We start from the raw sequence: 12,298 nt of genomic DNA, 5'->3' as shown, positions 1-12,298 counted from the left end.
GGGCACGCCACAGCCCTCCATGCACAGCTCCTTCGACATGCTGCACTCCATGAGCACACAGAGATCCTCATCTTGACCGGCGACCTGGGGACCACGGCCGGGCCTCCCTGGGGACCATGTCTCAGGAGCAGCTGGGGCACAAGAGCAGCCGGTGTGCACTGGCTGGGCAGCCCCGGGTGCTTGGGCCAGAGCACAGCTGTGCCACGCCTCTGCCCACGGGGCACACGCTGGGCGATGCACAGCTTCGGGGCTGAGGGCCCTGAGCACAGACACACTAACAAAAAAAATCTCCCCGCCCAAATCCACTAACAGCCCTCCATTTTTTTTGTCTTGCCCTCTCCAACTTGCTTTCTTGAATTCCTGGAGCTGGTTCTCACTAGAGTGCGGGAGCATCAGCAAATACTGATGCTGGCCTGCCCTTCCCTGCACATCAGACTGGAGGAAGCCACGGCAGTCAGGCAGAGGCAGCACAGGTGCATGAGACTGTCCCATTGGCAATTACTAAATAAAGTGTTAATATGAGCTCAAGAAATATGCCTGCTCCACACTCACAAGAGGTCATTCTGTGGTAGATGTGAAGGGCTACTCAGTGCTAACTGTCAGTACACAAAACTGAGAGATCCACAGTGGCTGAAGCACAAACAAGGCATCCATTCAGGAGATCAGGCACTGCTAGAACCCACCGTGCCCACCCGACAGCGAAGGGACTGCACCAGCACCCACCCACTGACTGCAAGGAAACAAATGCAACTAAATTGAATAAGGAAAATCCAAATGACATGCCTACAGGCTCTGGCACCGTTCAGGAGTGCACCCAGGTGACAAGAGGCAGGGAAAGAAGAAAGGAAGAGAATGAAGCAGTTATGAGGAAATGAGTCTGAGTTAACAGCTAGGCTTCTTCAGTGCATGCTCCCAGAGCAGCCCCAGACCACAATAAATGCACAGTTCCCATATCAGGGCTCACTGTGCCTCTGTACACCCACCACAGCTCTTGCCAGCCAGTGTCAGGCTGTGTCATCAGCCTGTGAGCAGAGGGAAAGCCCTCGTGCAGCAGGAGCGCTGGGGCCTGGCCAGGAGGGAGCAGCAGTGCCCGGCACGGCCTTTGGGCACAGGGCGCCAAAGCAGCCGTGGGCACGAGCTGCACCAGCCCTGCCTGCCCTGGCACTGACCTGCCCTGCGGGCACTGCCTCCAGAGCAGCCAGGGACAGCTCCTCTGCCACCGCTGCGGTGCCTTCAGGCACAAGAGACGCCTACGAGGCCAAGCCTGGAGCTTTCCCTCCAGCACAGCTCTGCCAAAACCTGCCGGATTCGCCACCAGCCCTCAACACCTCTCCATGCTGGTTTATGCACAACTCTCCCTGTCTCTCTGCCTGTCTGTATTTGGGATCAAGCTTTCAAAGCCATCATCCATTCCCTCATTCCCACACTCTGCTCCTAGTGCCCTTAAGCATCATCTGGTCATTTTGAGATCCCAAAGTATCAGGTGGTCTTCAGAGTGATGCTGCAGAAAGAAATGTGGGCAGCACTTCCAGAAGGCTGCTGAACCCAGCCAAGAACAGTGCTCACCTCGTTTACAAAGCACAAGGGCATAATTAGGGAAGCACAGAAGCAGGTGTATGGTTTTACTGCTTTTTCCCTTGTAAAAACAGAGACACTAATTGCAGAAGTGTTTCATCAGAAGCTTATGGTTCCTCCTTACTAATGCACCACACAACAGCACGGAAGAAGCCCTGGCTAGTGTCATAGGGAGAGATAGCTGCCAGCTACACTGTGACTCCCTACGGTTTGTGGCTTAGAAATGACATACTGATAGCTACCAGTTCACCAAAACCTGTCTGGTCAGTAACTGAGGCCTCCTTCCCCATGTGTACCTGGTACACCATGCTGGCCAACACCACACACACCTCCTCGTTTTCAGAGGTGGCAGAGACATCACAGAGATGATGTCTGTAGGCTCCAGCAGGGTAACTGGGGTGGGCATGGCTCACACCAGGAAAAAATATGGGATCTCCAGTCTACCTGACCTAGGAAAGAAATTTATGACAAAAGCACAAAGACTGAGTAATTTTGATTCAACCAACAGTTCTGTTAACAGATATTTTGTAAAATCAGGACAAGATTTTAGTCTTCCACCTCTCTTCCTGCAGAAAAACATACTGCAAGAGGGGAAATATTTTGGTCACCCTTCCAAACAGCCAAAGAAAAGGAACCAATAAAAAGTCTCTCAACAGACACACAAGATCTGAAATTGCTATTCTCCTGAGCTGGGCACCCTAGAATCAGCACACATGTAAAATGTAATAGGATGCTTAGTGGTCTCAGATGCATGGTGCGCAACAGGAGACAGTGAGGAGCAACACATCCATACCAAGCTGATGGAGCCATGGCTGAGAAAGCCAAAGCTTTGGCTAACCTCCCTCCCTGTGTCTCCTCCATGGCGCAGCTGACAGACGTGCCTGCACCTCCCAGCCTTCCATCAATGACCACAGTCTGGCCTGTCACATACAGCTTTTGACCAGGCTTTTGCAACTCATGTTGGGAATAATTTGCACAGAAATTTATCTCACACTAACACATGCACCACTCACTCGTGCTCCTGGCCTCTCCACTAAAATGGCTGTCCTGGAAAAGATGAGAAACTGCTGCAAACAGATACAATAGGCAAACTCTGATTTTTCACTTGTTACTGGGAGAAACTGACTACAAATACTGACTGCAGCACTGTTGAGTACAAGAGGAACCAGAAGGGATTGTTTCTGCATCTCCAGAAACACACTAGGCAGCTGAAGCAATAGCTGTTGGGAAGTACAAATACCCAGTTTTCCAATACATCCTTCATGAAAGCCCAACCTCCCCACTGCTCAGGCGACAGAAGTGCAGCATTTTCAGCTTCAGGAAAAAGCAAAGGATTTAATAGGGATAAATCAAGCAGCTTGGAAGATTTTATTACCACTGAGGGGAGAGAGCTGCCATTGGATCCCAGAGGAGCAGGCACAAGCCCTGCATATTGATTAGGCGTATCATAAAGAAAAAGCCCCAGAGAATGGGAGAAATCCCACCTGCAGCAGCAGTAGGGGGTGTCTCCATTGTGGTCTAAGGATACAGAAAAGGCAGTATGTGTAAAGCCATAATATTGCTTGTGAAAGCATCTGATTCTAGGCTGACAAAGGAATTTCTCTTTACAGTGGTCAAGATCTTAATGCTTCTTTAAGAGCAGCTTTGCTTTTCCTTTTTCTTCAGAGAGCCAGAACTGTCCTCAATAGAAAACCCAGGAGCTACAATGAAGCCAGCGAAAAGCCAGTAAGATGAAAGAGCAGACTGCCTTCCAGGAGCGAGCCCTCCGCAGGGCGAGCCTGGAGCAGAGCGCCAGGCAGAGATCAGAGCAGGCGAGCCGCGGGGAGCGCCGCGGCACGGCACCGCTGGCACCGGGGCTCCCGCAGCTCCGGGGCCGGCCCGCCGGCCGCCGCCTCTCCCGGGCGGGTCCCGGAGCGCCGCAGCGGCAGCGCCGCACCTGACACGGCGAGAGCGAGGAGCACCGAGCACGGGGAGCGCCCTGCGGGAGGCCGGCCCCGCAGGGGGAACACCCCATGGGCACGGGCACCGGGCACGGGCACCGGCACCGGGCACCGCCGACGGTCCAGCCCGCGCTGCTCCCGCGGGGGCGCGGGTTCTGCCCAGCACAGGTCACCAGCGGGGCCGGGACACCTGCGCGGGCGGCGGCTCTTTGTCTGCACGCCGCCGCCCCGCTCCGACCCGCAACGCCGGACGCCGGCACCGAGTTTCCCCCCGCCCCACGGGCCGCCCTGCCCCGCCCGCCGCACCCACCGTGATGCGCGGAATGTTCTTCTTGCCCTGGTACGACATGGTACCGCCGGTCCCGCCCGACCCGCCGCCGCCGCCCGTTCTGCCTCCGCGCCGCTTCTCACAAAGGCGAGACCGAGCCCGCACCCGCCGCACCGGGACGGCCGCCGCCCGCCCCGCCCACCGCGCCGCCCGCCGCCGCCAGGGGGCGCCCGGGCCTGGCCCGCGCAGGGCGCGCCCGCCCCGCCCCGCCCGGCCCGGCAGGTGCCGGCACCGACCCCAGGCACGGACACCGGGCACCGGCAACGAGCACGGACACCGGGCACAGACAGCGGGCACGGACACCGGGCACCGGCCCCAGGCACGGACACCGGGCACGGACACCGGGCACCGGCCCCGGGCACGGACACCGGGCACCGGCAACGAGCACGGACACCGGGCACAGACAGCGGGCATGGACACCGGGCACAGACAGCGGGCACGGACACCGGGCACTGGCAACGAGCGCGGACACTGGGCACCGGCCCCAGGCACCGGCAACGAGCACCGACCCCGGGCACTGACACCGACCCCGGGCACCGGCAACGAGCACAGACACCGGGCACTGACACCGACCCCGGGCACTGGCAACGAGCACCAACCCTGGGCACCGACACCGGGCACTGACAGTGGCCCTGGGCATCAGAAACGAGCATGACACCGGGCACCGACACCAGCACCGGGCACTGGCAATGAGCACTGACACCACGCACCGGCATCGAGCACCGACGCCATCGGTCTGCGTCTCCACCCAGCCTGCGGGGATGGCCCATGGGAGCGGCCACAATCAGCGCTCCGTGCTGGCCAAGACTTTCCATGCAGCACTGGCAAGCAGAATGAACAAGGTCTGTAACAGAACAGGCTGTCTTGGGCTGCTGGAATGCACCTGCATCACCTCACCCTTCTTTCACATGCACAAGAATTGGAAACATTAAAAAATAATAAAATACACCACACATCTGGCTCCAGGAATCCTACATGCAATGCAAACACTACAAGTGCTGGCAAGGACTCTTCCAAGGACTTTTTCCCTTTTCTCTGCTGTGACTTTGGTGGAAGGTTTGAATGGTGGAATTATTTGCAAGTACTCAGCATGTGCTGAAACGGATGATGCCACACCTGGCCCACAGCTGGCCAGGACCATGCCAGCAAGAGCTGTACCACAATGGGACAAATTTGTCTATCCTTTCCTGCTTGCCACAATCCGCTGTGTGGCCAGCAGGTCGTAAGACCATGGCCACCCTGAACCTTGCTTTCTCTTCCAGGCCAGCTGCAATTCCACACTTGCGCAGAGCTCTGAACACCATCAGCAAGATGTTCCTACAGATCCTGCTGCCAGGCAGCTCCACTAGGAAAATTTTACAGCCAAACCTGGCAAGGACATTTCTGTAAATCCAATTCTACTTCCTGGCAGAAAAACAAGCCATCTGACCTGAGTGACCAACTCCCAAACCCTCCCTCCAGTTCGCTTTCTGAACTAGAACCTAACAAGGACATCAGGGGCCTGACAAGCACCCTGCTCCCCAGTGTGTGCACTGGCAGAGCCATCTCACAGCACAACCCCTGACACTGCAGCCAGCTCTGACTGCTGCAAAGCCCTGAGAGAAGTGGGTGACAGCAGCGTGGACTCTCAGTACCATGTCCTCTGCATTAACCCAGCCTAAGGTTTTTACCACCCACCGAGTCTGTTACTCTGTGTGCTTCTGCTGAAGTTCTTGGCTAGTTTTACTGAATTTGTATTTATTCTAAACTCAAAAACCTTTCACCAGTTTAAAGTCAAAGACAGCAGAGGCTCAACAACTTACTTATTACTACTAGGACTGTGAAAATACTGGCAAAATGGCAAGGGCTGCTTGGCTCTCCTGTTTCCCTGGTGAGCTGCTGCACCCCTGCAGTCAGCAAGAGATGGCTGGAAACCTTCCCCTCTATGGCAGATCCATGGGCAGGGGTGTCTGCAAGCACCAGGCAGTGAATGGGGGAGCAGTGCTGTGCCACAGCCTCTGCAACCAAAAGCCTGTGGGGAGAAGATCAGGTACCAGACCACACTGTTCTTGTCACAACACTGCAATGCATCAAGAATGGGTCCTGGTCCCTACTGAAAATAGACTGGCTGGGTCTGGGAGGTGAGAAACAGCCTCAATCCCATCACCAAACCTCTCAAAACTTCACTCACACATTTTCTGGAAAGTTTATGAGCATCCCCATGCCTGGTGGTACCACATTAACTTTGTCTAGACTCAGAAAAAGCAGCAGTTCATTAGTTAATAATAGATAAATGACTATACAGATGCTGCTGACTTCAACACTTGGACAGTTTCAAGAGTCAAGCTTGCATCAGCCCCCTGGATGCTGGCCAGCCACAGTGACTTCAGATCCCTAGTTTGAAGAGATGTGCTTTCCTCATGGTTGCTATGTGACACTCGCACAAATACAATCAAACACCCTGCCCTGGGCCCAAAACATTCAAAACAGAAAAAAACTTTTTCCATAGGATCTCTTCCAGGTGCAGTGTGTGAGGCGCTACTCACACACTTTAAAATATCTGCTATGAGAAGCGTGGTCAATCTGAAAGTTACTTAAAATGGCAATGCTCAGAGCTCCAAAGTTCCTCATGGCTCCAGGTGTTTGTGGCAGCCACAAAAGAGAAGAGCAGCGTGAGGAGCACCAGTGGTGTGAAGACTGAATCGAAGGCCCCCGCTGCTGCCAGGACTTTGGCACCAGAACAAATGCAGCCCTGACTGCGGCCCAGCAGTGCTCAGCAGCCTGGCTCAACCCCCTCTATGAGGACCAGGAGGCTGCTGACCCAACTCTAGAGCAAAGGGAAAAAGCAGATCCCACCAGCCCCGAGCCCATGGCCAGCGACTCTCATACAGGCACGACCAACATTCGGTGGGTATCACCAGTCATGGAACTATCTGGGCTCAAATGTCATCATGTTCAGCAGATTGCCAGGCCAGCCTGGCCCCATGCATACAATCTCCTCCTCCCACACATATTCTTTGCATGAAACAGTCCCCTCTGCTCTCACAGCAGATGAGTTTTCAGGGGTTAAGTTACTTCAGAGGCAGTGAATCCAAGGGACAGAAACACCATCCTTTCACCAAAGTGGGACGTCCTGTGCCCCCAGAACACTTCCTGCACACCATACCCAGCCCCTGCCACGTTCCTGGAAATATCTGCTCCACCAGGCTGGAAACAGGCTGTGTCAATGCGGAGCTGGCTATCTGTTTTGCATCTGGCGGCAAAACCCATTTTCTTTTCTGCTTACAAATTCCACAATGAACAACATCTCCTGAGAAGAGCATGTTGTTTTCAAGACCACCTCAGCCCAAATAACACTCGCACCATCATATCAAAACCCTGGCAGAGCAAGACTGGCCTGGCACCTCAGTGCCCCAGAGGCCAGGTACCCCAGAGGCTGCTCCTGCCACCCCTGCACTGCCCACACACCAGGGCCAGCCACTGCCAAAGCCCTGAGCCCCAGAGCTGAGAGCGAGGACAGAAGGAAACCAAGGACTATTGCCACGAGCTACTGTGAAAAATCAAACTACTTCCATGCTAGGGTAAGTTTTGTGGCAAAACATAAGCTCTTTGCAGCAAGCAGGAATTCTTTAACTGAATCCCTAATTTCTCTGGAAATCTAGCCCTGCTGCATAACTCCCATGGAATCCAATATCTGTCTTCTTAAACAGGGGGGTGGGATAACAAACTCAACAGTTTTGCTTAAGTGCTGGCAATAACCTCTGTCCTAGCACAAGCAGCCAAAGAACTGACTCTTATTGCTGTGCTTCAGGCATCAGATTTCTTAAAAAAACAGAAATGCATATAAGTGGGATTTTTTTCAATTAAGACCTGAATATTTAGTATTCAACTCCACAAACTGTAATGCAAGTTTAACTGTTGCATTTGTTATGTAGGAACTAGTTCAGTGGGTTGGATTTGTTCCTATTGTTTGTTAAAGTAACAGACATGATGTAACTCCAAATTATTCTCTTATAAAAAGAACAAGTAAAACCAAAACACTGATGCTGAATGGGGGTGATACTGAGGTGTTAATGCTATTGAAGTGCTTTTGGATCCCTTCCACAAATTCAGGATTTTAAACTGCTAAAGGCAGTGCACAACTGCAACTGCAGGTTGTGCCAAGCTGCCTCAAGAGGCACAGACTGCTGTTGGCTTGGTGTTCCTGCTATAAATTGCTGGCATCGGAAACCAAAAAGCTGAATGCTGAAGTCAGAGCACATTTTATAAGTGTCAGAAAAACAAAGAGAGGATCAAGTTAGTCCAAGCTTTGTTCTCCACTTGAGGCAGCCCTGCCTGTATTTCCAGGGTGTATCACAAGCTAGATATCACACACACCAGGAAAAAGCAAAGGACTGGCTCCTCCCAGTCTTGTGGAGGGGACGAACTTTTTGCCTGCTTTCATTGCCCACTACTTTCCCTTGCATTTCTTTTCCCCTTCCTCTCCAGCCAACAGAGCTGCCCCAGGTGAAGCCACAATCCCATGTTTGTGGGACCACAGCCAGCTGCATTGGAAATGACAAGTTGAGCTGCAGCACCGTGCAGCAGGTAGGACCAAGGGGGCGAGCACCATGTGCTCCTGCCTGTGTGACTGCACAGGAGGGTAAAAATGCAGGGTCTCTGCATGGCTGAGCACTGAGGAGAAATGTGGAGGACGCCTCCACAGGCTGCTGGCTGACCTTCCCAGGCACCAGGCACCAGGTGTAAGGCTCCTTCCCCTCTCCCCAGAGCCCTGCTGCCTCCGCGGATGCCCAGGACTGCGGCTCTCGGTACCTGCACAGGCATCACCCGCCTTCCATCCTGGCCACAGGAATTCACAGCGTGCTGTCTGTGACCTCAGAGAAACTCTCTTTTTACTTCATGATAGTAACGTGAACACAGTAATCCACTCTGGCTAACAAATGGCATGACACTCTCAGAGAAAACTACAGGACGCTTCAGAAGGGTAGAGTCCACATTGGCTATTACTGCTGAAAACCTGCACTGAGTTAAATCACTCTTATTACAAACAACAAATAGCCCAGATCAGCCTTGAATCTGGCCCCACAGTGTTGTTCCTCCAAATCTTAAGTCTTGTGTGGCAAAAACTCTTGCTGCAGCGGAACTCACTAGCAAGGAAACTAACCTCCTGCTTTGAGCAAAGGACACTTCAGGTGCCCATCTCTTGTTCCCCAGGAAGCCCACCAGCTCACAGAGGCAGCTCCCCATAACCACACAGCAGTCCCTTGGGCCACCACGCTAATGACTGCCACTCTCTGTCCCTACATCCCCTGGCAAAGCTCAAAGTCCCACTGACAGAGCAAAGGCATAGCTCCCAACTGCTTTGAGCTATATGCCCACTATGGCTTCAGTATGCTTCAATATACAGACGAGCTTTTATCCTTCCAATAGACTTTGTGATAAAACAAAGCAAGGTTGGACCATGTGCCTGAGTCTATATTATGCTGCCCAGTTGCATGACACCACATGTTATCACTAGGCATTTATTCACTGGAGTTGTCTCCTGTAGAAATGTTGGGGTTTAATTGTGATTAATATCATTATAGGAAAACTAACAAACAAACAAACAAGGTGTGTTGGTCTGTTGTACTTCCAGTAAACTGTTCACTGCAAAAATTAGAAGACAGATCTGTCTGTTGTCCTGGGCACAGGCAAGTCTCTTACTTTCAGCTTCTCTAATAAACAAGTTGCTTGGGCAAGAGTAGATGACTTGAGCTCTCTCGCTGTTTCTTAATCTGTGAAATTATTCAAAGTTCAATTTGCCTTGACAAAAGTGCCTTTGTTTGCCCAGAATCTGTAGAGTCCAACACAGGGAAACTCCCCATGGCTGTGCAGGCATGGGGCTCAGCACGCACAGTTCATTTCCCACTGCACTGTCCTATTCTGGGTCGCCTCAAAGCTTGAAAGCCACAATACCAAATCATACAATTCCTTCTAGCCAGGCACACACAAAAACACATACATGAAGGTGCCCACCCTCTTAGGCAAGATGTACAGATAAAAGGAGTTACTTACTCACTGACCCTTACTTTCCTGATGCTTATCAGCTGAAGGCCTGAGAGGAAGAAATCTAGAGGCAGAAATCATCAGGAAGAGAGGAGCTGCTGAAGGAAATCCTCAGCTACAGAACACCGAAGATAAGGGTCTACATAAAACCTTAAAAGGGAACAAGGCTTTTTTTGAATTTTTGGCACAGCTAATAAAGAAAAGCTCACAGCAAAGCATGCAGACAGGCTGTCAGGAGTTTCAGCTCCTTTTCCAATAAGCAACAGCATAAAATTGTTAATGCAGTGGTTAGTTCTGCAGCTGCTACTTAAACCACGTGGACAAGGTTGATACTGACAGGAATAATGTTAATTTTGTTCCTGACTTTGTAAAACAGCTGTAAAGGAGCAAAGCTCAAGAACCTGAATTGAGAAACATGCCAAACCATGCCAGTAAGAAACCAAAGAGCAGAGGCTGAAGAAATTAAAGTGCAATGAAAAAAGCTCAAATTAAGCATTGCCTAGCTAGACATTCCTATAGAAGACAGTGGACACTTAGGACAGCCTGATGCTTTTCCCCAAAATCGAGACAGCTCAAGTTACCACAGTTCACTGCCGTGCTTCCACTAGGCTCATGCTAGTGAGGTTAGGCTTCCAGAGCACCAGCGTCTGCTGTTTATCAGGGTTTGCACTCCAGACCCAGTGGAGGTTTCTGCAGAATGTCAAGACAACCACTACACCTCTCTGTGCTACGATGCAGGTGATTTTTTATTCCATCTTCAAAAATGGGGAGGGGGGAGGTGGGAGGAGGTTTGCCCCTGTTCAGTTGAAAAAGAGTGACCTTAAGATGGCTATTAAAAAGTTCAGCTCCTAACAAACTTATTGACCAACAACAGCGAATAGCCTTACTTGCCTGATGCAAAAATGAGCCACAGGACCACTGAAATCCTAAACAAGATAGTCACACAACACTATTAACTTAATCATGTTCTTGCCCAACTGCTAGTGCAAATAGGACCAGAACCAGCACAGCAAGCCATCTCACCCTCCAGCAGAAGGACTATGGTGTGGAGCTGCATGGATTAATTTATCCCTTTCACTTTGGTGTAAACTGAGAAACTTTGTGCCTAGCGATACCTTCAAAGCTGTCACTTCCAGATCAATGTGCCGCCCCCCACTGCTGGTGTGGTACTTCTAGTTTGTGTCCATGAGAGATAAGGATCTGCCTGGTTTGAAGCAGCAGCTCCAAAATCCCCACCGTTTTTGTTTTTCTTCCATGTTCGGTGCCGCGGGAGTAGCTATTCTTTCATAAAAGTACAAAAGAGTTCCTGCAGCAAACCGAGCCAGGGACTGTGACCGTGCCGGTGCGGCGGCGAGCCCGCCGACAGCCCGCTGGGCGGGCGGAGCTCCGCGCACCGGGGCCGGCCGCGACGGCGCCTCGCCGCGGGGCGCGGGGGAGCAGCGGGCGGCCGGGGCGGGGGAGCCCCCGCAGCCCCACCAGCGGCTCCGGCAGGGGCGAGCGGCGGCCGGAGCCACCCGCGGCCCCACACCGCCCCCGAGACCCCGCCCCGGGGCCCGCGCCCGCCGGCCCGGCCCAGCCGCGCCGCCGGCCCTACCGTGTCGTCCGCGGGGGCCGGGTCCTGGAGCCGCTCGTCCCCGGCGGTGGCGGGGAGGCCGCCAGCGTCCTGACCGGGGCTGGGGGCCGCGGCGGGCGGAGGGTCGGGGCCGGCCGGCGGCGGGGCGCGGCGCTGCCCAACGCGCAGCGCCCCAAAGTCGAGGGTCTTGCTCTCGAAGGCGCCCTCGACGTTGCAGAAGAGCCCCCCGCGCTTCGGACGAGGCGTCGCCGCCGAGCCGGGCCGCGCCAGGTACACCGGCAGCTCCTCGTCGTCGCGCCGCCCGTCCGCCGCCATCCCCGCCGCGCCGCCAGGACGGGACGGACGGGGCGGGCTGGGGCGGGCCTGGGCCGCAGGGCGGGGCGGGCCCGACGGGAGGCCGAGGGGCGGCGGGACCCGGTGGGTGGCGCTCGGCCCGACCCGGGGGCGGCTGCTCCGGTGCGCCTCGGGCCGGGCGTTGCTGTGCGGGCGCTGCCGCCGGCCGCCCTCCCGGGACGCTGCAGCCGTGGGGACGGGGCGGAGCGCGGGAGCGCCTCGCCGCTGGCCGGACGGGCTGTGCCCGGGCGCACCGGCAGCGGCCCCGACGGCCGCGTGTCGGGTTTCCCCCGCCGGTACGCGGTGCAGCCCGCAAAACAGCGTTCGCTCGCAAGCCCGGGGCCGTGCCTCGCTGCGCTCGGGCCGCGGTTCCTGCAGACCCGCTGCGGACAGGCGGACGCTGCTGCCAGACGGAGGCAATGTCCCCTGCACAAAGGCTTCGCTGCTCCTGACTGACCGCGCAACAAGCTCCGTGTCTTGGCTAGCTTAAGGTGTTGCTTGGAGAGCTCCATTGCGACTTCATTT

At 54.4% G+C, this 12,298-nt stretch overlaps 1 protein-coding gene across 2 annotated transcripts in view; it reads right to left on the bottom strand.

The window, feature by feature from the left end:
• The window catches only part of DPYSL3 (dihydropyrimidinase like 3), a 28,868-nt gene extending 17,113 nt beyond the window's left edge, over positions 1 to 11,755 (bottom strand). The window contains exon 1 of one of the 2 annotated variants that reach the window (XM_058034504.1): positions 11,462 to 11,755. In XM_058034504.1, the coding sequence (XP_057890487.1) occupies positions 11,462 to 11,755 (294 nt within the window). Of the gene's footprint in view, positions 1 to 3,825; positions 3,903 to 11,461 lie in introns of those variants that run through there. The other variant, XM_058034505.1, reaches the window with a different exon arrangement.
• Positions 11,756 to 12,298: the final 543 nt, after the last annotated feature.

The sequence above is a fragment of the Melospiza georgiana genome, chromosome 15, assembly GCF_028018845.1.
Source record: "Melospiza georgiana isolate bMelGeo1 chromosome 15, bMelGeo1.pri, whole genome shotgun sequence".
Taxonomy (NCBI): Eukaryota; Metazoa; Chordata; class Aves; order Passeriformes; family Passerellidae; genus Melospiza; species Melospiza georgiana.
The sequence above is the reverse complement of the archived record's forward strand: the minus strand, read 5'-3'. Positions and strand labels throughout refer to the sequence as shown.